This window comes from Polypterus senegalus, chromosome 2 (genome assembly GCF_016835505.1).
Source record: "Polypterus senegalus isolate Bchr_013 chromosome 2, ASM1683550v1, whole genome shotgun sequence".
NCBI lineage: Eukaryota > Metazoa > Chordata > Cladistia > Polypteriformes > Polypteridae > Polypterus > Polypterus senegalus.
In genome coordinates this window covers 125,176,143-125,202,761 of record NC_053155.1, presented here as the reverse complement: position 1 = coordinate 125,202,761, position 26,619 = coordinate 125,176,143, and the positions used below count along the sequence as shown (strand labels likewise).

General features: G+C 36.1%; 1 protein-coding gene across 1 annotated transcript; it reads left to right on the top strand.

Moving 5' to 3' along the window:
• The first annotated feature begins 740 nt into the window (after positions 1 to 740).
• On the top strand, positions 741 to 20,618 carry hspa13 (heat shock protein 70 family, member 13). Its single transcript, XM_039744543.1, has 5 exons — positions 741 to 863; positions 8,140 to 8,480; positions 15,721 to 15,934; positions 16,182 to 16,349; positions 19,520 to 20,618. Exons 1-5 carry the CDS (start codon positions 839 to 841, stop codon positions 20,101 to 20,103), a joined length of 1,332 nt encoding a protein of 443 aa, XP_039600477.1. The 5' UTR covers positions 741 to 838; the 3' UTR covers positions 20,104 to 20,618.
• The last annotated feature ends 6,001 nt before the right edge of the window (positions 20,619 to 26,619 follow it).

Below are 26,619 nucleotides of genomic sequence, written 5' to 3'. Positions count from 1 at the left end.
GTACGCTAGCAGGGAAACTCCACCTTCGTCGCGACTCTGCTCAGGCTAAAGCAGGTTTGTAAAATGGATGAATATACGTAACATATATTTACATGCTAATTTATCAACATCATCTCTATAAAATTATGTTCGTCTACTATATTTCCTTCTACAGCTGAATTTTAAGGCTGAGTCAGAACAACAAGAGCTGCTTCCTACTCCCTTATTGTCGTTTGTGGGCGTTGTAGTTTTTTTCCAATCACTTCATCGTTAGAAAACACGTGTTAGTACTATATGAAAGACTACAAATACCGCCAGTCTCGCGATGCAGTTCGTGATTCACGCTACTAAGTACAGTCATCGCTAATCACAGACATCAAAAAAAGAGTTCCTCATTCACTTAATGAAGCAAGTAAAACTCAAATTTAAGTTAGCATTAATTGAATGGTAAAAAACGTATACATGAATCTTTTATAAAAAAAATCACAATCCATAATGTGGCAATTTAATAGTTTTTTTTATTGTTATTATCCAAACGGGCACATTAATTTACGTTTTTGTTAAATCTAGACATGTGAGGCTGCTACATATTTTGTGCATATACCTACCTGCTACGAACACAAATATAGTCTATATTTTAAAAGAAAGCCAATATTAAAAAGTATGACGATTACGTTAAAACTCTCAAGTTGCTTTTTCAAAAAGAGAAAACAGAAATCATCTAGGTGGTGACTTTTATTTTGACACGTATGTGACGCCAGAACAGGAAGTCGGTCTTCCTGTAATGTCACGTTGCAGTTAGCACTTCGCCGGTAGATATGAGATTTTTTCAGTCATTTTATTCTCTTCGCTTTTGAAAATGGATGGCCGAATGTCAACATTGGGTAAGATTTTTTTTCGATTCTACTGATCCTAAAGGCGAATTCTGAAAACTGCGCTTTGGTGTTCGTGTCAAATTATATGGATTCGTATATGGTATCGAGTCTGATAAAACAACATAAAAACGATTAAATACAGCAACGATCTTTGGGAGCTTTTGTATGAGTCACTTGCCTAATAGTGTCTGTGTGTTTTAATAAAAATAGGTAGGGTTAAATATTAGCACTTCAGTTCCATCAGTTATGTCAATTGGTTTACAAAATGTTGGTTTGCACATAGTGTTTGATAAATTATTGGAAGAACGTTCAGTTGTAATATTTTATTTTCTTATTTACTTGGTGAATTGAGCTGCAGATGTCATCAACCCGGTCTGAATGGCCTTGTTAGCAGCGTGTACTAAAAAATAGGGATACCGGCATGCTTGTCCGGATACTCCTTCGAACACATAGCGTTAAGATTCTGCGGTAAAAATGCCTTCGCCCCAGGGCTACACGGTTACAAGTTAACAGGCATAGATCTAAAAGAGAGGGTAGGTAACGGTGCAGGGAGCGCAGTGCCATTGGTACGTTAGCACGCATTCCTCACAAACTGGCAACTTTTTGAAATGTGCTGTTTACAAAACAAATGGTAACAACTTGTAGGTGGGTACTTTTGACATGTGAGAGACTGAATGTATAAACAGATCGTTTTTAACAAGGCATCAGTATAAAGCAGAAAATGACTTCTCAATTTAAGAGCTTTTTGGAATGAAAACCAGCAACCATATGGGAATCACAGAACTAAGTTTCATAACCACAGGTCACACAACAAAGAGGACATTAAATGGTTTGTTTTCTTTTCTTTTAAAAATAACTTTGTGGTTACTATTATTCTCTTTTATGCAATGTATCTTTTAGCCAGCCAAGGAAGTAGTGGCTGTGGCAGAAATGTCAGATGCCTTAATAAACTGACCAGGAAGGCCAGTTTTTTAACTGGACTTACCCTGCCTGGACCCATTGAAAGCAATGACAGAAAAGAGAATAATAGTAAAATTAAACATCATCTCTAACTAATTAAGGTGGAAAGGATTCAGAACTGGTCCGACTCCATATAATAAGAAATGTTTCTTTGCTTTTATGTAAGTTGTATGAATTGTTATATCTCATGGCGAGTTCAGGTACTGTGACATTTTGGATAATGTGGAGAGCTCACTTGAACCTCTTATTTCAGATGCTATTTAAATGCTGGATGGGTTTCATCAGACTGTGGAAAAAGCAGGAGGGGGAAGTGGAGATTTATGTGAATGAGCAATGGTGAAAAAGTGAGCACAATACAATTTAAGCTAAACTTATGATCCACACATTGAAATGTAGACTGAATTGGTCCATGTTACTGCCCTGTGAAATAGGTTACATTATGGGGATCTCAGACAAGAAAACATACTTTTATCAGCATGTCTCATTCATGGACAATACAAGTTGGACCTGTTAAAATGTTAATGATTTTATATATAAACCTACAATCTGTGCAGGTCTGACCTTATCTTACTGTCACTTACAACCCTATATATGCACCAACATCAGCCACAATATCAAAACTACCTGCTTAATATTGTGTAGGCCCCCATGTGCTGTCTGAACAGCGCTGACCCATCAAGGCATGGACTCCACAAGACCTTTTTCAAGTCAAGTGTGAACTGGATTTATTGTCATACCATCTATACACAGTGATGCAACATATACATGAAGGTGAATTGGTGGTATTTGGCACCAAGACATTAGCAGCAGATCTTTCAAGTCCTATAAACTGTGAGGTGGGATTGCCATAGATTAGACTTATTTTTCCAGCACAACCCATAGATATTCAATTGGATTAAGGCCAGGGGAATTCTTGAACAATTTTTGCTGTGTTGCAGGATGCATTTTCCTGCTCAAATATGCCACTGTTGCCATGAAGGGGTGTATGTGGTCTACAACAGTCTTTTGGTAGGTGGAATGTGTCAAAGTAACATCCACATGAATGCCAGGTCCCAAAGTTTTCCAGAAGAACATTAACCAGAGCCTCACATTGATTCCGTCAGCTTGCCTTCTTCCCATAATGCATCATGCTGCCATCTCTACCCCAGGTAAACAATGCACAAGCATCCAGTTGTCCACATGATCTGAAAGAAAAGCAGGATTCATCAAACCAGGCCATCTCCTTCCATTGATCTATGGTCCAGTTGTGATGCTCACATGCCCCTTGTAGGCACTTTTAGAGAAGGACAGGGGTTAGTATGAGCATCCTAACTGGTCAGCTAGCTGTGCAGCCCTGTATACAGCAAGCTATAATGCATTGTGTGTTCTAGCACCTTTCTCTCATTGCCAGCATTTAGTTTATCAGCAGTTTGTGCTACAGTAGCTCTTCTGTGGGATAGGATTAGATAGGCAAGCCTTCGCTCCCCACGCGCATCAATCGGCATTGGGTGTCCATGACCCTGTTATCCATTCACTAGTTGTCCTTCCTTGATTCACTTTTGGTAGGTACTTACATTTGCCCATTTTACCTGCTTCTAACAAGTCACCTTCAAGAACTGTTCACTTACTGCTTGATATATCCCACTTCTTGACAAGTGCAATTGTAACAAGATAATCAGTGTTATTCACTTGATCTGTCAGCGGCTTTAATGTTGTGGCTGATTGGTGTGTATGTAGGTATATGCATGAATAATTTTTTTGAGCTTCTGTAAAATTTTAATTTCTCCTTAAGGACAAAGTATAATTAATATATTCTAATCCAGTGGGCTACAGGGTTTCAGTCTAACCCTTTTCTTAATTAGTGACCTGTTTTTGTTGATAATTAACTTATTTTGAATTCATTTTAATTGACTTGCTCTTGAAGACTTAGACCCCCTAATTGTTTTTTTTTCATTAATTAGTAGCCAAACAATAATGAGATACAAAATGAGCCAAAATATGACCAGCAAACTGTGTCTATCATACAATATCTGAAAATAAAGAAGGATGAAGGTCTTAGGAATGTTGATGTGCTCAGGTGCCCAAAACATTTTAACAGTGCTCTTAGAAAAGAGAAAATCAACAATTTCAGAAATGTATGCTATTGCATAATGAGAGCAGCAACAAGCCATAGAATTAAAGAACAGGTTTAATTAACATCAAGAATCGGCTCCTAAGCAACTGGTTGGAGTGAAGTTGGTTGGAGTTGAAGGCCCTGACTTAGTTGGTCTTCTGCTGACTGACTCACTTAACATTTCATTTCTGCTTGGGCACCATTTAAGGAAAGAAATGAAGCAATACAGAGGAACAGTGAAGAAATTCAGTGGAATATATCTTAAAAAACAAGTCAATTAAAATGAAAGGAAAATGAGTTAAATAACAGCAAAAATTGGTGACCAATTAAGAAAAGGGTTAGAATGAAAGCCTGCAGCCACTGTGCCCCTCTGGGATCGGAGTTTGAGACCACTGTTGTAATCTAACTAATGCTGACCATCTTCACAGTGTACAGTATTGGGTAACATTTAGCCACTGGCTAATTCATCATGGTGTGTTAAGATGGTCTTTTGTCCTTCCCACCTTCAGAATGTGTAATGCTTTCTCAGTGCCAATGTGAATGAATACATCTCGGTTTTTGTCCAGTTGATGATAATGTATTGTCGTTCCCTTTATATACAAAACAGTGACACAATAATAAATATATATATTACGAAAAAAAAACTTGGGACGAGACTGCGACAAGATGTGATCTTTTGAAGAGAGATCTTTGAGATACAGAGACACTTTCACGTCCCACGAGACGGGCAAGTCACGTCATACTTAAACCTTTGGAAGCAAGTCCCGTGATACACATGTAGAGCAGGTTAGAGATAATGGAAGTAGGAAAATTCTAAAGTCTCAAAAAAATGAGAGTAAAGCTCACATTAGTGCAAACAAACGGAACATATTACTCATTGAAATAACTTAACAGCTAAAAGAGATTGAATAGTGTTTGAGGATGCCTGGGGGAGAAGAGAAACAAGGCAGTGACTTTAAAACGTGGTGAGTGAAGTACAGATCACGTGGCACGGCAGCGGCTGCAAACCAGCAGCTGATCGAGCAAAGAGGAGGTAAAAAAAGGAATTTGTTTCTCACTTTATCACTGTTTAACAGGGGTTTCGGAGGAGTAGCCGCGTCTCTTTGGTGTGCGTTCAGTGTGTGTGTGTGTGTGTATATATAAATATATATTTGTCTGATGCCTTTATCCAAAGTAACTTGCAATATTTGAGATACAACTGGTTACATTTATTTTGTATGGGTCTGTCCCAATCGCCAAAGGATCCATTCTAGTTGAAATGTGCCACTCACCCTCCTTATTGGGTTTGTTGCTGGCAGTGAACTTTGAAGCACAACCATGAATTCAGACTGCAAGAAGAAACTGGAGTTCCTGTAACTTAAAAAATGTCAGTCTTCTGACTATTTTGTAAAATTAGTTTTTGTAAAATGAATTGTGTTGAAACACTGTCCGTCTGTTGAAGAAGCAAGTTCAAGTTCTCAGAATCTGCTAAACTATTTTGATTTCCATAAATTCCTGTGCCAATGCATTGTTCCATTGGCTGAGGTGAGGAGAGTACAAATGTCTACAAGCAGTAAGTAAAAATGTGTTGAAAAACCTGTCATTTTACTTTCTTTGGTAGGTTTGCATTTTTCACAGTCCCCCAATCTCCTTATGTACATCTCTGTGAAACTACTTAGTTTATTTTTAGATTCATTCTTTCACTCTTTAATTGAGTTCTATAAACCTGACTGCCAACATTAATTGCATTTGCCAGTGTCACTGACTGTACCATACTCAAAATACCCCCAGGTAATAATTCTCCTTCTCAACCAGTCATGTGCTGTGTGCTCATGTTCCAAATGTAGATTTGTTTAGTTTTCATTCTTTTCACTCGGCTTTTAGTTCACTTTTCATTTGGACTAATATAATGCTTGTTTCAATATGTTAGTTATAGTTTTCATTAACAGTAACAACTTTAGTGCAGAGAAAACAGCCCTTGACAAATTGCTGGTTCATTGAAGGGGACACATACACATACTGTACATGCACCTGCCCATACACGGTGGGACCAATTCAGAGTAGTCAACCAAATCTGCATGTCTTTGTACTTGAGAGAGGAAAGCCAACGGTGAATCTGCAGGAATTTGCAAATTCCACACAAACAATGACTAAGTTAAGGAGATGAACCCAGGATGCTTTATTCAGAAGGCCACAGTGTTAACCATTGCTCCTGTCATGTAGCTGACAGTAATATACAGTGCATCCAGAAAGTATTCTCAGCGCATCACTTTTTCCACATTTTGTTATGTTACAGCCTTATTCCAAAAAGGATTAAATTCGTTTTTTTCCTTAGAATTATACACATAACACCCCATAATGACAACGTGAAAAACGTTTACTTGAGATTTTTGCAAATTTATTAAAAATAAAAAAACTGAGACCGCACATGTATATTAGTATTCACAGCCTTTACCATGAAGCTCAAAATTGAGCTCAGGTGCATCCTGTTTCCCCTGATCATCTTTGAGATGTTTCTGCAGCTTAATTGAAGTCCACCTGTGGTAAATTCAGTTGATTGAACATGATTTGGAAAGGCACACACCTGTCTATATAAGGCGCACAAATCTGGCGAAGGTTACAGAAACATTTCTACTGCTTTGAAGGTCCCAATGAGCACAGTGGCCTCCATCATCCGTAAGTAGAAGAAGTTCGAAACCACCAGGACTCTTCCTAGAGCTCGCCACCCATCTAAACTGAGCGAACGGGGGAGAAGGGCCTTAGTCAGGGAGGTGACCAAGAACCCGATGGTCACTCTGTCAGAGCTCCAGAGGTCCTCTGTGGAGAGAGGAGAACCTTACAGAAGAACAACCATCTCTGCAGCAATCCACCAATCAGGCCTGTATGGTAGAGTGGCCAGACGGACGCCACTCCTTAGTAAAAGGCACATGGCAGCCCGCCTGGAATTTGCCAAAAGGCACCTGAAGGACTCTCAGACCATGAGAAACAAAATTCTCTGGTCTGATGAGACAAAGATTGAACTCTTTGGTGTGAATGCCAGGCATCACGTTTGGAGGAAACCAGGCACCGCTCATCACCAGGCCAATACCATCCCTACAGTGAAGCATGGTGGTGGCAGCAGCATGCTGAGGGGATGTTTTTCAGTGGCAGGAACTGGGAGACTAGTCAGGATAAAGGGAAAGATGACTGCAGCAATGTACAGAGACATCCTGGATGAAAACCTTTTCCAGAGCGCTCTTGGCCTCAGACTGGGGCGACAGTTCATCTTTCAGCAGGACAACGACCCTAAGCACACAGCCAAGATATCAAAGGAGTGGCTTCAGGACAACTCTGTGAATGTCTTTGAGTGGCACAGCCAGAGCCCAGACTTGAATCCGATTAAACATCTCTGGAGAGATCTTAAAATGGCTGTGCACCAACGCTTCCCATCCAACCTGATGGAGCTTGAGAGGTGCTGCAAAGAGGAATGGGCGAAACTGGCCAAGGATAGGTATGCCAAGCTTGTGGCATCATATTCAAGAAGACTTGAGGCTGTAATTGCTGCCAAAGGTGCATCGACAAAGTATTGAGCAAAGGCTGTGAATACTTATGTACATGTGATTTCTCAGTTTTTTATTTTTAATAAATTTGCAAAATCTCAAGTAAACTTTTTCCACATTGTCATTATGGGATGTTGTGTGAAGAATTCTGAGGAAAAAAATGAATTTAATCCATTTTGGAATAAGGCTATAACATAACAAAATGTGGAAAAAGTGATGCGCTGTGAATACTTTCCAGATGAACTGTACAGTTCCTCCTAGTCACTGTTTAACTGCAGGTGAAGAAGCAAGGATATCATTTCTATAATTTCTAGTTAAATATTGCAAGTTGGATGGTAACAATGCCCCTTTGCCAGTACAGCATGTATAATGGTGCTTGCTTGTGTGGCCATTCCATGTGGTCCAAATTCAAGGTTGCATATGTTGTAGTCACATCAGATTCATATAGATCTAAAATATTTAAAGTTCTAAATTTTTATTTGTATTTGTGTCTTTTTTAATTTCAAATATACCTGTTTATCGTCTCTTTTTCCACTGGTTAGTTTTAACAGTTGAACAACAGGTGGCACATGTTCTGTCTGTCCAACATGATGAATAAGCTCCCAATCTTTAAGCTGAAACCACTATTCAAAATATTTTATTGTGTAACTGATAAATGTTTAATCATGCTAATGCAGCTTCACTTTAGTAGCTGTTCCACTTTTTGTATTTTCAGGTTCTGCTGTCCTTGCATTGTTCTTGGCTGGTTATTTGGGTCAACAGTATCTTCCACCTCCTAAACCAAAAGTAGTTGGCTTTGATCTTGGAACTACTTTCTGTTCTGTTGGTGTGTTTCATCCTGGACTAGGTGAAGTTGAGGTAATTGGAGATGAAAAGGGTCGGAAGAGCATCCCAAGTGTTGTGTCCTTTGCTGACTCTAATATCTATGTTGGATATGAAGGTCAAAAAATGGCAGATTCTTTTCCTCAAAATACAATATATGATGCCAAAAGATTTATTGGAAAAATATTTAGTGCTGAAGAACTGGACAAAGAAAAAGGAAGATACCAGTTTAAGGTAAATTATTTTTTTGAGTATCTACCGCAAATCTTCTGTACATCTTAGACAAGAATGAATGTATTCACCTAAATATTTGAAAACTTGTATATAGTTTAGGTTTTTAACTGTAATGTTGTAATGTATGCATTCATGTTTTTCTTTTGATTTCTAAGAACAACAACATGGTCAAACATCAAAAACACAACTGCTAACTAACATAAAAGTGACTCCTTTTTTAATACTTGATGTATATTCTTTTCCGCATTCTTACCTTCTTGTTTTAATACTGAATTATATGTACTACTTCTTTTACACTGACCCAAATCATTGCTGTCAAAGGCTAGAATACTTAATCTAATCTAATTACAGCCACAATTAGAGTGAGTTTTCATGTACTTTATGCTGAGGAATGCCAGGGCAAATATTGAAATGGAAATAATATAGAGTGATACAGTGTTAAGAACAGCTGAAATAGAGCTCCTGAGCCTTGAATTCAAATCCCAACCCAGACACTGTCTATTAGAAGTGTACACATTTTCTGCATGTCTTCATTGAGTTTGTATATTTGTAACTGCCTGTATCCCAGAGAAGTAAAACCTAAATTAATTAGGTGCTATAACTTACCACTGAGTGAGTGATGTATAAGTGTGTCTCATGGTTTGTAGCTAGTGCTGCTGGAATGAACAAGTAAGTCTTAAACTGAATAAATATGAAACTATACTGAATATTTGACCAATAAATATATTGTTTCTGCACCTTATACATTTTAACTGTAATATCTGAGACAGTAACCATATTTTTGTATTAATGTAAAGGGGTGTGTGTGCTTGCACGTTTGTATGTATACACTTCAGTATAGTGCTGGGCGGTATGACCAAAATTCTATATCACGGTATTTTTCAAAATTATACTGGTTTTACAGTATTCAACTGTATTTTTTTCCCCATGCATGAGTGGATGTTAACCAGATTTTCCACTGCAATTACTGCAGAAGACTGGCTAAGAATAACCTATTCCACTATCATGAGAATTGTACAAAAAACATTTTAATGTGCACAGAAGTATTAATGCAAGTTTGCTTGGCCCCTTAAAGTGATAGTTTTCAAGGGGGTGGCACTAATGAAGAGAAGGAATTGCATTGCATGACAGTTGCAGTCAAAATATAGAACCTTTTTATTGAGCAAATTTTGCAAACAACTTAAGATAAAATATTGACAACATATTTTCAACCATCCAAAGAAGCATTTAGACTTAGTAAAATATTCAGAGGTACTTGTCAAAAGTTGTATTGCACTGAACATGCCTTAGAAAAGGAATAAATAGTGAATATTTTTTGTAAACCAACTACACTTTCTGTTAATGTTAACAATCTCTGTCCATTGACACGTTAAAGTGACTTTTTAAACAACTTTACCATCATTAAACTGCATAATATTTAAACAAATAATAGTGCAACTTCCAGTAATAATGCTGTTACTTCAAGACTTCAAGCCCAGGTGCATTACACAGTATTCACCAAATAAAATAAAACAAGTGCAACTTGGCGAGTCATCTTTACCAACTGAACCATCATTAAGGCAAATTGCATTAATATGGACCTTGCTTCAAGCTAAGCTATATACATAAATAATAAAACTGCAACTTGCATTTATAATGCTATTTGTGGTATAGCCTTACGAAATCATATTAGGGCCACGGTAAAGAAAAAAAAACTATATGTTGCGAATAAATTTGACATGTTGACTTTATTCTCAACATTTCCACTTTAATCTTGACGCTTATGTCAAGATTAAAGTTGACATTTCCACTTTATTCTCACTGTTTATGTCGAGATTAAAGTTGACATTTCCACTTTATTCTCATAGTTTATTTTCTCGTTAAAGTAGAATGTTGTAAACTAAACTTCACCTTAAAATCAATGTTTAATTTACTAGATTTTCTCAAACGGCGTCATAAGTTAATGTAGCAAATTAAATGCTTTGTGTTATGTTCCCCGACCCAGTTGTTAATCACTACGCGCTTCTAAGGGCTTATTTATACTTCACGCTCAAAACACGTACACGCCTGCATCATGGCTGCCACGCGTTCCCAGCGTTCATTTGACGCGTCCTCTGAGCAGGTCCTCAGAAATTAATGCGGCACGTGCGCAAGTTGCAGTACCAGCAAAAAGTCTGGGGGTGCAGTGTGATAAAAGTCGGAATATGATGTCAGAGACGTTTTGCGTATCCTACGAGATCGATGTGCGCACTTCAATGTTTGTTGAATGGTTCGATGTGATGAAGCAAAATGCTGACATACAGATGCATTCATGGTGCTTTTATTTTCAAGCATCGCATATTCCCGATCGTAATGATACGATACATTTTAAAAGTCTCACATTCTATCTTTTGTGCTGTTTTTTTTTTTTTTGCAACTTCACAACAGCAACATAATGTACAGTGCTGTATTTCAGCCACAGAGAAAAAAAATTAAGGACATGGTGAAAAAATGTATTTTGTGATTAAAGTGGAAATTTCGTCTTTAATCTCAAAATCTCTACTTTAACCTCGTAGTTTACTTTATCATTAAAGCAGACCGTCGTAAACGTCATCCCAGTTTTTAATCGCTACTAGCTTCTTGGACCTGGCAGCAGCGGCAAGCAGCAATAGATCACTACACAGAACACATTAAATGTATGGCATTCCAACTCTCTGCAAATTTAGAATCTTTAGATTTATACTTGATATCACTTTCATGATGAAATGCATTAAAGTATGTATGTTACATTTTACAGATAAATCATTAATTTTGTTTAAATAATGAATACTGTTAATAATTACACACATGGGGGTGACACGGTGGCGGAGCAGTAGCACTGCTGTCTTGCAGGGAGTCGTGTCGCTGGTATTCCCTGCTTGGAGTTTACATGTTTTCCTGCTGGGTTTCCACACTGTGCTCCGGTTTCCTTCAAAAGATATGCAGATTTGGGGATTTGGTGCCGCTAAAATGACGCGAATGAGTGCTTGTATTCACATTGCGATGAGCTGAGGCCCCATCCAGAGATTGTTTCTGCCTTGTGCCCAATGCTTGCTGGAATGGACACAACCCTGGATTGATGGATTGAATCATTAAACATCCTTTTCAGATATATTGCGTTAAGGTGTCATCGGAATTTAATGAATGTTTCAGGCAATTCGCAACACAGCGAAGCCGAACCTGTTCTCACCGTGATGATATCTCGCACTGCCACCTGCTGGATTCCTCCAGATTTACGTAAAGTACGTGCCCAAGCATAAACAGTAAAACATTTGTGTAGCAGGAGTATCCGCTGCAGCATGCGTCACATCGCGTGAAGTATAAACCCGGCCTAAAACTGACTTCCTCTGCACTAAAAGGAGGCGCAGGCAGGGATCGCCACACAGAATACATTCACTTCCTGATATTCCTGCTCTCTGAAAATTTAGAATGCAGCAGTACAACCTCGACGCCACCGTGCTTCCACATGATTAATACATGCTTTATTGCACTTCACCATGAAAATTATATCAAGTACTTATCTTAGCATTCTAAATGTTCAGGGAGCAGGAATATCATGAAATTATTGTATTCTGTTTGCTGCCTGCGCCTCCTCTTAGTGCAAGAGGGGAACACTTAACACAAAGCATTTAATGTGCTACATAACTTACGATGGAGTTTGACAAAATCTAGTAAATTAAATATTCATTTTAAGGTGGTTTAGTTTGCGATGTTCTACTTTAATGACAAATGATGAGAATAAAGTCAACATGTCGACTTTAATCTCGACATAAGCGTCAAGATTAAAGTGGAAATGTCGAGAATAAAGTCAACATGTCATCACACTATTACACAGTACCCAGGTACATTACACAGTATTGAAAAAAATAAAACAAGTACAACTTGACTTGTAGTATTATCCAGTAGTATAGAAACAGTATTCACACATTTAAACATAATCATTCACATCCGACCTTTTAAATCCAAAGTATCTCCAGACAACAGACGTGACTCCTTTTTCCAGCAAAAGAGCTTTTGTGTCATCATGTTCAACTTTATTGTCTGCTACAGCTTCAGTTTCATAATGTTCTCTGTCCATTTTCACCTCGCAATACCTCCACTATCGCATGTACTCCATTGCATGCCTGTTTAGCGGTGTAGCAGTGAACAAGAGCCCCTGCACAACACCTCCACTAATGCATGTACAGTACTCTATTGTATGTGTTTAGCGGTGTAGCAGTGAAAAAGGTCCCCCTTAAACATTTTCCAGCTGAGCCACGTTCCGAACGTTGTTTAGGCAATTTAAACCGGTGTTGCGGTATAAGAAAAATCCATATCATAACAAAAATAAAAAAACAGTTTTCAGTGTGAACCGGTATACCGCCCAGCACTACTTCAGTATAGGCTGAAGTCCATATTAACACTGCAATGAAAAGGGATGTAGTAGGAAGTAAGCATACGGCACCTTTGTAAAGGTAATAAGTGTATGACACAGTGTGAAAAAGCAGTGCTTTGCAAAAAGATTCTGTGCAACTGAATTTGACTGAGTAGTTATAGTTCTTTGGTTTTGTTGTTAAAAATGGAAGTATATACAATACAATTTATTTTTGTATAGCCCAAAATTACACAACAAGTGCCGCAATGGTCTTTAACAGACCCTGCCTCTTGACAGCCCCCCAGCCTTGACTCTCTAAGAAGACAAGGAACAACTCCCAAAAAAAAACCTCAGTAGGAAAAAAATGGAAGAAACCTCTGGAAACGCAGTTCAAAGAGAGACCCCTTTCCAGGTAGGTTGGGCGTGCAGTGGGTGTCAAAAAGAAAGGGGTCAATACAATACAATACAATACACAGAAGAGAACAGAACAAATCCTCAATATAGTATAAAAATGAAAATTTTTAGAAGTACGTAGCAGAATTTAACAATGGATGACATCACATAATGTGATTTGGATTTGTTTATAGTCCTGGAGACCTCATCCATTAAGCTGCCTCCCCCATTTGGCCATTCCACAGCTGAAACAGTGCTGGGCCAGCCAATCCGATGAAAGGACCTCCCTTTCCCATGATTCCAGCGATCCTCCATCAGGGATGACTTTACCATAAGCACACAACAACTTGGCAGGTGGGCCATGGCACCAAGTATATGCCATCATTCGATTTGTTGATAACTCACCATTAATATAGTATATCATGCAAAAGTATTTAAACCATTGAGCAGTTTTCTGATTTCATTGAATAATATATTCAGTAAGCACACATTTTGTAAAAAAACACTTTCTGCAGCAATCACATTATGTACTAGCTTTGCATGTTTCAGTATTGATTTTGACCCATTCTGCAAAGCAGATTTGGTCCAAATTGTTCGGTTCTGTAGGATGACATTTGTGCACTGCAATTTTGAAATAGAAAATAGAGGGAATTTTGAGGGATGATTATTTCTAGGCAATATATGTGTGGTATTTCTTCCTGATAATTAAACATGGGCAGACTGTGATTGCAAAACAAATGGATAGTTTTCCTAATTTATACATTTGTATTATTTTATTATTTTTAATGAATAATGATTCCCTCTACTTGGTTATATCCTTTTATCTTCTGGTAGGAGTCTGCAACAAATAAACTGTCTTCCAGCTATCCTAAACAAGTGCAGAATCTATTTTAATAAGCTGTAGTGTCCATCTGTGTTCAGATTCTAAACAAAAACATTGTTTCCAGAGTTTCACACTGGTGAAACAGAGAGAAGAAAAAGAATCCAAGCAATGAAGGACCGCAATTTTTGTACACCATCAGTCACCATTACAACACTCATGTTTGTAGCTGGCATGTTAAATCTGATGAATACATAAAGTTTACATGCTGCCTTAAAATTTATACTGTCTTGGTTTTTTTTTTTTTTTCTGGAACAAATTTCCCTTGTCAGTATGATGCCAATCAGATTCTGAAAGGACCAATGCTTGTGTGGAGTTAATGTTTGAGAGGCTCTGCTGACAGAAAATAGCACAGCAGGTCCCTTCTCGGTGAAACATGACTATGAACTGGCACCAGCCCCTCTGAAATTTCTACAATTTGCAGTATAATTACATTCTTTTTTCTAACAAACAGTATGAATGGTGAGTTTAAAGTTCTCTAAGTTTATGGCAGGAACTTAATAAAGACACATACAACAAACATAAAACAACATGTGAAAACCAATGCAAATATAAAAGGTTGATATGGGTATTTTATACATTTTATAAGATTACAGCTAATTTTTTTTATGTTACAATATATTGACATATGTTGAAATGAAGAAAGCTAACATTAAATATAATAAAGGTTATCTGAAACTGTAATACTTCAGGTACAAGAAGGTTAACACCTTGGCAATTACAAAGCCATTCCTCCATGAAAAGTTTATAACCTTTGTCCAGTTTTGATGCTGTTGTTATGTAGTGCTTTTCAACAGTACTGCTTACATTGCAAAAGTTGATTTTTGAAAGTTAAAGTAGAGAAGTGTGTTCTTGTTATGTTATTGCTTTTCACCAGTGTAAACTAATATAATATAATATATGCAAAAATAGGCTGAATGATAAATCTTTTTTTTTCTCAGTGTAGAATTAGCTTTTTATGCATTTTATCTTTCACCAATTAACCATATCCTAATATCTGAATTGATATACTGTAGCACTTAACTGAAATTACTAAATACCTTAACAAAATGTTTTTTCCAATACCAAATGCTCTGAACAAACAACATAATAAGTTGGAATCTACGGTACAATATCACATTTATCAGAGACTAAATACATTTCCTGAAATAATTCGAACCCCGGGGACAAATAAAGTTCTATCTAATCTAATCAAGTGACTGTAAATACTACCATTGTCATAATAAATAGATGACCTGAATCTGTGAATAAATTGCATCAGTCACTGGTGTGCTGGTTGACTCAGTGGTCCTTTTTTGAGCTCTAGTCTTTAAAATAAAGAAAACATTTAAAGCAAAGGAACAATACTTTTAACATGTAAATAATGAAAAAAGTTATTAAAGCATTAGACATAGAATGTAAAAGATTTAATATGCCTAATTGTTTTTGAATGCCCTACTACATATTGCATTGTTTAGAGTTAAAAAAAAAATGTATTATGTGGTACATTTTTTTTATGTTTTTAAAAGTAGTAAAAATTTACAGTTCATTATTTATACAATATCATATTTTATACCTTAATCTGTTCCTAGGTTGAGCATTTTATTTATAGGTAATATTTTTTTTTTCTCATTTAGGTTTTATATAACAATGGAACAGCAGAATTTTCAATATCGACAAATAGAACATTTATTGTTACTCCTGAATATATTGGATCCCGCTTGCTCTTAAAGTTGAAGAAGATGGCAGAAAAGTCTCTTGGAGTTCCAATAACTAATGCAGTCATTTCTGTTCCGGCAGAATTTGATGAAAGACAGAGAAACTACACCATAAAAGCAGCAAATCTTGCAGGTTGTAGTATTAATTTTATAAATATTGTTCTTGCAGTAAATAAATAGGTTGAATATTTCTTAGAGAAAGAAATTAGTTTTATTTTCCCTTCCTATTAAATTCCACATTTTATTTGTTGTTTCGATTATTTTCCTTTTTCTAACAGAAAATACTAGTACTTTTTTTAAGAGTAACCCACAAAATGTACTTTGTAACTTTTGTTTTGCTGAAATACTTTACATTTTACAATCCAATTTTTTGTTTTAAGGTATGAATATTCTTCGTTTGATCAACGAACCTACAGCAGCAGCAATGGCATACGGGCTCCACAAAGTGGATGTCATGAATGTTTTAGTGGTCGACCTTGGAGGTGGCACATTAGATGTCTCCTTGTTGAATAAGCAAGGAGGAATGTTTCTAACCAGAGCTATGGCAGGTACAATTAAATACCACCTTAGTTGTTTCTTATAGCATGTAACATATTTGCTTAATTAAATTAAGAATAGTACTGTTCTTCATTTTTATTGTTAATATGAAGACACATCAAGCTGCCTCTGTGTCCTGCTCTAATTCTTCAGTCCATTGCGTAGTGATGCCTTTCAATAAATATACAATAGACAAGATAAAGAGTACTTTTTTATACTTTAGAACAAAGTGCTTTTTAACTTGTTCAGCCACATTTATCTAGCATTTTCATTTTTGTGTTCTGTTTATGTTAATTTTGTTTCTGGGATATTTGGGCATCACCTTTTATTAACTCAACACTGCCGTCTAAGATCTGAAATATGTACAGTTCTGTAAATATAAGGGGCCTCATGTACAAACAGTGCGCACGCAAAAAAATGTTTTGTACTCCTGTTTCCACACTCACATCGCGATGTATAAAAACTAAACTTGGCATAAAGCCACGCACATTATCACACTAGCTCAATCCCTGGCGTACGCAAGTTCTCCGCTTGGTTTTGCAAACTGGCAGCACTCAGCGTCAAAGCAGTGCTTTTGTTCCAGTGTGGTTACCCTTTCTTTTTTAGATCTACATTCCTGACGCGGCTTTATCAAGTACATTGAAATTAACTGCATATTGTTTATTAGTTTAAGGCATCTGATTGTAATTACCTTGTAACAATATAATGGTCCATGGAATGGCCAAACTATTCCAAATCCCATAGCTGCTTTAGTGTTGTTCCTCTCACTGCACCACTCAGAGTATTTATGCCACTGTATCTTGAGTATGGAATCACAGCTGTCAAGCAGCTGATCGTAAAGAGAATTATCGGTATACAGCATCAAGCATACACTGCTTCAGCATGCACTATTTGAACTGTTCCCATACAGCAAACACCTCAAAGCCTTTCCTGTAGGGACCTCACGGTTTAGAAACAGTTTCATAACAAGAACTCTAAACGCACTCAATCAGTCCTTCAAGTGCTCCTTATAAAACTGTTTGTACATATAAGTACAATTACCTCACTGTATATTGCACAACCTGAGACACTTTATGAAGAACATATTTACATATGATGACAATATCATTTATAAGATAAAATCCCACAGAAATATTGTTTTTTAGATTATACAGATAAAATTTTAACATTATTTAAATAATCTATATTGTTAATAATTTAACATGTGAGGACACGGTGGCACAGGGATTGTTTCTGCCTCGCGCTGTATTCTTGCTGGGGCTGGCGCGACACTGGGTGGATAGATGGATAGAATTATTAAACATGTACTACAAAGATATTTCAATTTTTTTCTTTAAAAGTTTTGAAGAATCTGCGTTCTAAGCTTACAAATGGCTTGACATCTACAGAGCTGATTGTGTGGCGATTAGGTACTTGGAGGAAGAAAAGGAAGGACAGGAATAGGAGGTTAATATGTTTGAAAAGACACAGTACTGCTGCAATAAATTATTTCGATGGTCACGCAGCAAGCATCTTGCGTGAGGCAAGAACAATCTCTGGACGGGATGCCAGTTCGTTACTATCACTGCGCCACCGTGTTCCCATGTTTAATAACATGCTTTAATTCCTATTATCATGAAAATTATATCAAGTATACATCTCGGTATTTAATTTATTCAGAGAGCTGTAATATCATGAATGTAATGGATTCTGTGTCCTGTCAGAGGAAGAGAAAGCACGTTTAAGAAGCATGTAGTGATTCCCACACATAGAGCACATAGAAGAATACATACAATACAAATCATTTAACGTGCTACTTTATTTACGATGGTATTTGAGAAACTAGTAAATTAAACGATTTTAAGATGAAGTTTATGATGTTCTACTTTAATGACAAAATAAACTACATGATTAAAGTGGAAATTTCGAGATTAAAGTTGACATTTTGAGCTTTTTTTGCCACTGTGTACCTATTTTTTGTCTTTTCTCCGCACCCTAATAAGCTTCCATATGACTCTCAGATGGTGGGTTACAACTTGCCTTTTCATGGCGACTTTGATATCTAACAAATTCATTTTTATTTCGGGCAGTGTGCTACTTTGAGAACTTGAACTCTCAAGTTTCTCTGACACTCTATGTCACTCGATCAACTTCTTTTTGTTGTTGATACCACTGTTTAAACCAACAAATAGTATGTTTTTCCTTGCCTCCATTTGTTATTCGCTGAAATTCTTCTATTTTCTTCCGTGATTTTGCCATTGTCTTTTCACAGAATGCTGAGCTTAAGGGCTATTTATATTGATTTGCATATTCAAAGAGGCGTAATTCTGTGAGGAGTTGGGGAGTGGTGGCAGGCACGTGCACATTTGTTACTTTTCACACTGACCGGGATTTATGTAGCGGAAGAATGTGGAAGTTGGCGTACACATAGATTCATGCATCTGGATTTTTTGGTGCATACTCCATGTTTGTGTTTAGTGTGAATTCCACGCACGTCGTTATGCATGAGGCCCCAGGTGTGCATCACATTGAATCTTTAAAGTGAATGGGAGGTTTTGAAGGTTAAATTAAAAGTGTTAACCTGTATGCAACAGTGAAATAAGATTCATACTTAAATTAATGCACTGTTGGAATTGTTAGAAATACAAACTGGGAACTCCAAAAGAAAATACATTTCAGAGACACTTTTAGCTTATATTAGCTTTACCTCCTCTGATTTCTCAGTCTTGTGTGTTATAAAACATGTTGGTAATCAGTTTACAATCCATTTTAGAATAAATTGTGCTTACCTAATGCTTTTCTTGTTGTCTTCTTTCTCACTCATAAAATGGCAGCAATTTGCTGATACCTTTTGTGAATATTAGTGAATTCAAAAACTTACAGATTTGGCATTTTTGTTGCAAGTTCTGATTAAAATGCACTTGACAAAAATGAAGTGGTAAATGTAATTTCACATGGGTGGAATAAAAAGTTTCAGTTAATATGTAAATGCATTGCTGCTGACCACTGCCTTCCTGCTATGCCACCACAGTATTTTACATATAAACAAATACCATTGTGACTGTGAAACCTCAAAAAAATCATTTTGCACTCAATTATCAAAACGTAACAAAAATGCAGCTTCCTGGAGTTAATATTTTGAAATGTTTGCTTGTGCATTTCTCTTTTGTCTTATTGTGTTTTATCTTTATCCTTCTTCTAGGCAATAACAAACTTGGAGGACAAGACTTCAATCAAAGGCTACTTCAACATGTGTTTGAAAGCATTCAGCAGCAATATGGGGCCTTTCCATTACTTAAAAGGGATGTATATAATTTGCGTCAGGCAGTGGAAAGAACAAAGCTGAATTTAACTTTTCAGCACTCTTCAAAAATCAGTTTACCTCTTACTTTGAAGTCTGAGGCCAAGCTTAATGAGCCCTCAGAAGAAGACACCATTCAAAATGTTCTGTTTGAAGAAGAAATAACAAGAGAACTCTTTGAAAAGCTTAATGCAGATCTTTTTCAAAAGATTCTTATTCCTATTGAAAGGGTTTTGAAAGATGGTTTACTGGACAAATCAGAAGTTGATGAGATTGTTCTGGTTGGTGGATCAACTAGAATACCTCGTATTCGCCAGATAATTGCTGAATATTTTGGGAAACAGCCCAATATATCAGTGGACCCAGACCTGGCAGTGGTAATTGGGGTAGCTATTCAGGCAGGAATCATGGGAGGCTCATGGCCTTTACAGGTCAGTGCAATTGAAATTCCAAACAGGCACTTAAAGAAAACAAATTTTAATTAATATATAAGAGGCTTTCTTGCTCAGTCAAATTTCGTCAGTACCATGTATTATAATTATTTGAAATACATACAAAAATATTTATTTTGCATTTTCATTAAAGTCAAAGTGTTACTTCTATACATAATGACTTGTTCTGGATCTTTTTAATTATTTCCTACAAAGCCAATACAGATTAAATTTAGAAAATTAGAATGTAATTTAATATTTGTTTTAACATCTCAATTAAGGGTTATTGAAGTAATGTTAATAGTTGTATCATTTCAAGGTCATATAATATGTTACTTATTTGAACAGTCCTGATAAAACTCTGCTAAGTAATCTTGAGATTAATATTAAGAGGCTTTTGTTCATCATGTGGCTATTTCTTGTTTTAGATTGCATCCAGTTCTGTTCCTTCAGTTTTTCAGTGGCCTGGTGTATTTAAGAAAGTTAATGTCTAATTAATTCAAAGAGTTCTTATTGTAAATAATGTATTTATTTTTTTTAATCTTTTAGTAATATTAAGTTACTTAAATTTCTTTTACATGGGTATTTAATTTTTAATATATTTTTATTATTGGCAATTTATTTTTTCACATATTCTGAACCACAGTGATAAACTATATAAAGAAACATTAATTTATATTTAACGGTTTATTTTGTGAAGTGTATTTGATTTATTAAAAAAAAACATTCCAAAGAAAGCTATTTTTATAAGATTGTATATTGTAATATATAATATTTCAGCATTTAAACCATTTAGACGGTTGTCTTTATTTATTTATATACATATACAGTAAATGTTTGAGGTTGGGCAACACTTGTCCAGCAGTACTGCATTGGTTACTGACTTTTGCTTTAAACAGTTCTTAATTTGAGGTCAATCTCTGGTGTTAACTGCTGTTATCTGCTCTTCTTGCTTAATAGAATTTTCATATCCTTCTGTGTACAGTTTTAGTTATGACTAAAAGGGTGGATTTAAACTGAAGCATACTGTGGTCAAAGCCTTTTGGTCCATTGAGAATGATTTGCACTCTGCATAAAGCGGTAAAGTGACAGCATATTTCAGTTTTAACAAGTTTCTAAATTAGAAGTCAATTGTTGTTTTTGAAACATGTTTGTTAATTTGGTGTAGTTTATTCCTGTTTGAATTCTGCTGAGTAATCTACATTTAGTCATGGTCTTTCAGAAAATGCACTGCTTCACCATGAAATTATTGCAGTTATACATGCTTTGTCATTCACATGTTTATTTCATTTGTTTGCATTGAAACAACAGAAAAAGTATATAAAAAAAGTACAATCTGTGATCATTTCATACGTTGAACTCCAGAAAACGGCTAGACAAAATTATTGCCATCTTTTTAAAATTGTAAGAAATAATTGTCTTTCAAATCATGTGTTGCTCATTTAATTTCTGTTTAAACTCAATCAACTCAAGTAACATGTGATAACATTATAGAAATCACATTGGCAAACAGTTTAAATTGAAAAAAAGTTGACTAAATGTAGCACACTGAACATGGAGACGAGAAAGAAGAGAAAATCTCAAGGATTTGAGAAACAAAACTTTGGAAAAGTCCATCTCCAGAGATCTTAATGTTCCTGTGTTCATTGTGCGCAGTGTCATGAAGAAGACTATAGCCCATTGGCACTGTAGCTAACTTCCCCGGACATGGAAAAATTAATAGAAGATTGCAACAGAGGATTGTTCAATTGGTGCATAAAAAACTTCAGTCATCTTCCAAGCAAATTTAAGCTAACCTGCACACACAGGATACAACAGTGTCAGATTGCACTATTCATCATCATATGAATAAAATGGGATGCTATGGTAGGACATCCACAAGAACTCCACTGCCAACGCAGAGACATAAAAAATTCTGATTGGAGTTTGCCAAAACTTACCTGAAAAAGCCAAAATACTTTTAAGAGAACATCCTGTGGACAGGTGAGACCAAAATAGAGTTTTTTTGGTAAATCTCATTATTATACCATCTAGTCTAGATATATTAAATAAGGCCTTCAAAGAAAAGAACATGGCCCCTGTGGCCAACCATGGTGAAGGTTTGTAGATATTTTGCGGTTGCTTTACTGCTACTGGCACTGGATGCCTTGACTGTGTGCATGACATCATGAAATCTGATTTATACCAAAGAATTAATTTTGGAGCACAATATAGGACCTGGTATCAAAAAGCTGGGTCTGCATCAGAGGTCCATTGGCCTTCCAGCAGGACCATGACCCAAAACATACTTCAAAAAGCACCCAGAAATTGTTTTTCAAGTCACAGTGCTGAAGAGTTCTGAAGTGGTCAGCAATGAGTCCAGGTGTAAAGTCCATAAAACACCTGTGGAGAGATCTGAAAACAGCAGTTGGGAAAAGGCACTCTTCAAATCTGAGAGCCCCAGAGCAGTTGGCACAATTCATGGTTATAGGAAGTGAGTGTTTTTATTTATTGATTCCAAAGGGTGTGTTATCAAATATTAATTTGAGGGTGCCAATAATTTTTTCCAGTTCGTTTCTGGAGTTGTGAGTAGAATAATACCAGTTTTTTTTTTTTTTTTTTTTACTTTGTTTTTTGTGTTGTTCCAATGCAAACAGAAGAAGTAAGCATGTGAATACCAAAGCATTTGTAATTGCAATTGTCTGGGAGAATTGGTGCATATTCTGAATAAAATGCAGAGGGGGAGCATGACTGTGTATGCATGTATATGTATGTGTGTGTATATATATATATATATATATATATATATATATATATATATATATATATATATATATATATATATATATATATATATATATATATATATATATATATATATATATATATATATATATATAGATATAGTTAGGGCACCGTGGCAGACGTGAGCCGACTTGCTGACCAACCACAAGCATTAGGTAACCACCCACACAGTCAGATTGTGATTCAGACTACGAATGCCTTGAATAGAGAGAGAGAGGATGCATTAAGAGACAGTGAGAACTCCTGACTTGTCAAATTGTGATTCAACCCCAAGCCCTGAATCTGTCTCCCAAGCACAGATTGCGTTTCAGACCTACTATAAGAATGTACTACTCTGATCATCACTCTTTCAAAGTGAGCGCAATGTCATAGGCTCCACCAAGGTTCGATCTCTATAAGGGGATGCAAGAGTGCATACACCTGACTAGCCCCAATAAGGGAGAAATGTGTGTGATGTGCTCTTTGCATTATTTGGCAGGTACTGTATAACATATCCATGATCTGCTTCTTGCAACTCAGAGGACATGGTGTTTGAATTTCTAATGCCCAAGACAATATTGCTCCCCACTCTTCCTGTTAATACATCAATGTAGCACATAGGGTACTGGCACTTATGTTTCAACTTTAAGTAATGCTTTGCATTTACGTTCACATCTGTAGACATTAAAGGGGGACTACATACAGCTCATGAAAAACACAAAAAGAAATACTGTACTTGAGTGAATGACATAAACAAATGAAAAATCTTTAACCTCTAATAACGATGATAGTATATATACAAACTCATACTCATTAAAAAAAAAAAAAAAACATTTCTTTAACATTGTGTTTTGAAATGACCATTATCAAAAGCCAGTCACTTGGATCTAATGCATAAATGATTTACTGATGGAAAAGTGAGAACAGCATGTTCAACAGTAAGCAGCTCAAGTAAAGTAATACAATTATGACTTATTATTTAACTGATGCCACTCCAAGGTGACTTACAAAATGTGATATACAACTGGTTAGATTTATTTTGTTTGTCCATTTGGAGCACAGGCTCATGAAGAGACTTGCTCGTTGTCACACAGCATCAGCAGTAGGATTTGAAGTCCTAGGTCCAAAGCCTTAACCTATAAAATATACTGCCTGCCAATAATTGTAGCCTTTGGTAAAAATAAAATAACACAAAATAAGAAAACCATACAAATATACAGAAAACACTTAGCTACATAATATTTCTGATACACCTGGTTAACAAAAGCCTTTAAATGACTATAACTATAATTGACACCCATAGTCTTATGAAATTTGAAGAGTAACGTAGCTAGTAAATATGTAAGTATGAATATTAAAATCATTCTATCTCATGGACTCTCAGACCTCATAAATGCATCACGCATATACAAACAATAAAAAACAATAAAAATGTGATCTGATGTTTAAATAATTCACAATAACAGACAAACACAGCCCTCTTAATGAATAATACACACATAGTTGAACCTTGTCTTGTCAATACTGGACATATTGTTTTAAAATTCACACTCCAAACTGAAAGAATTACGTAAACCTCTGGGCTAACAAATTCCCCAAAAGCCTACGTACAGGTACAATGCACTGTCAATGAAAGAGAGCCTCTGTAGAGTGGTCTAACTGTGCCACTTTGGCCACTGTATGTATAATTTATGCCAAATGATTAACATTGTTCATTTCTTCACCACTTTGTTTTGATTATACTACAGATATCAGCTTTGAATTGTATGCATTTCATATAATTTTAATTTTAGGTATGTTTTTTTTTTAAATGTATAAAATGTGATATTTTAATTGTACTATAATATTGATGATATAGTATAATGTAATTTATTAATTACTTAACAGTTTTATAGTTTACGCTGTAATGGTGAGTATACTTTTTTAGTCCAAGTATTTTCCCACCTTCAGCATGGGAGTTTTAAGTGACTGGCTGGGTTTTTCATTTGTGCGGTGTAGGCAGGTTTTTGTTTAAGCCATAAAGTTGCCAGTTCAATTCCTGCCTCTGATTCCAACAAAGTTATTTAGTTCTGTGCACAATGGCAACGCCACTGCTATTATTTGTCTTAGAACTGGTTGGATTTCTTAGAATTATAAGATGTGATGGTAAAAATTGGACGGATTTAACATGAGCATTACCCACAATGTAAGTCATTCAGACATTGATTTCTTCTTGTTACCTAAAAAATACTGGTCTTTTGTAATGTTTTCTCTCTTTTTAAAAATGTTACATGTTACTTTTTGAAAGATCTGCAGATTACTTTTTTTTTTTTTAAACTGCTCAAAGACTAATTTCTATTTTGTATAGGAAAATTCATGTCTGTTCTGTTCTAATGCTTTTTTTAATTGTCCAAATTGTTAATTTTGTCTCATTGTAAAAGGTGATGACACATTACAGTAATATTTAAAATTTGGGAAAAAAATAAAGTTGCATTTTATTTTGACATTTTTGTTTTTAAAGTCATAGACTTGATTGACCACATATTTTTGATATTTAAATTGTTTGAAATTATCCCTCCATTTTCTAAACCTGTTGTGTCCAAATAGGAAAAAACATTGCATTTCCTGAAATCAAAATTAGCACAAAAGATTCTTACTAGGTGGCATTTTGGACCTTCATAATGTGCACAGATTTGCTGTACCTACTTGTTTTAACTGAGCTAAACTGCAGCCTATCATGGCAACATCAAAAATTCAACAGAAATCCATAAATGCCCCATTCAAACACCCAATGTTTCTGATCACTTTAGTCCATTTTGTATGAAAACCAGAATTGAAGATCAGCATGGCTTGCTGTGTAAATGATTATGTTTGCATGCCCTTACTTACATTCAAAACTGCCAGATGAAAGTCATACATCAGACTCCATAATAAGGCAATAAATGGACAATGTCATATGCTAGTGCCCTCTGAATGCCTGTAATTTCCAAAATGCCTGAATTTTCCAAAAGTTCATTTCTGGTATTTCAGACTAAAAAATAAAATTTTCCATACCAGTCCTGTTTTAGTAAAATGCAGTGTCTTGCAAAGTATTCATGCCCCTTCATCACCATTCTCTGGATTTCAAAATATACAGTAATCCCTCGCTATATCGCGCTTTGACTTTCGCGGTTTCGCTCTATCGCGGATTTTATATGAAAGCATAACTAAATATATAACGCGGATTTTTCGCTGCTCATGAGGTTCTGCGGACAATGTGTCTTTTACTTCCTGTACATGCTTCCTCAGTTGGTTTGCCCAGTTGATTTCATACAAAGGGACGCTATTGGCGGATGACTGAGAAGCTAACCAATCAGAGCACGCAGTTAAGTTCCTGCCTGCTGAATGCAGTGTTAACCAGGAAGTCTCGTCTCGCTCATTCAGCATCAACGTGTTTCGCTGTGTAAAGAGTTGTGCTCTTTTGTGTTTATCTTTGTGCATAGTCAAGCCCTTCATTATGGCTCCAAAACGATCTGCTACTGCTTCAGGGGCCGTGCCCAAGCGCAAACGAAAGATGTTAATGATTGCCGAAAAGGTAAACGCGTTTTGGATTTGTTGAAGGCTACGATTCTTTTTATTTAAAAAGTAGGAAAGGAATATAAGATCTACGGCCGCAGTGTCCTTTTAACCAGGGTGCAAAACAAGTTGTAAGTGGATGTAATAAGGCAGTAGTCCGGATGGAATCTGCTTTAGGGATTTGCATTGAAGACTGCCAGAAGAAGAACAATGGCAGTGCTACACAATCGCCTGAAGTAGCTCCTTTAAGGGCTGTAACGCTCTCCTTTGTTG

What these genes read in the sequence shown, in the direction of transcription:
- hspa13 (XM_039744543.1), top strand. Translation starts at nt 839, where the DNA reads ATGGATGGCCGAATGTCAACATTGG. An exon ending in TGGCCGAATGTCAACATTGG is followed by an intron (nt 864 to 8,139) that starts GTAAGATTTTTT and finishes TTGTATTTTCAG; the next exon opens with GTTCTGCTGTCCTTGCATTG. An exon ending in AAAAGCAGCAAATCTTGCAG is followed by an intron (nt 15,935 to 16,181) that starts GTTGTAGTATTA and finishes TTTTGTTTTAAG; the next exon opens with GTATGAATATTCTTCGTTTG.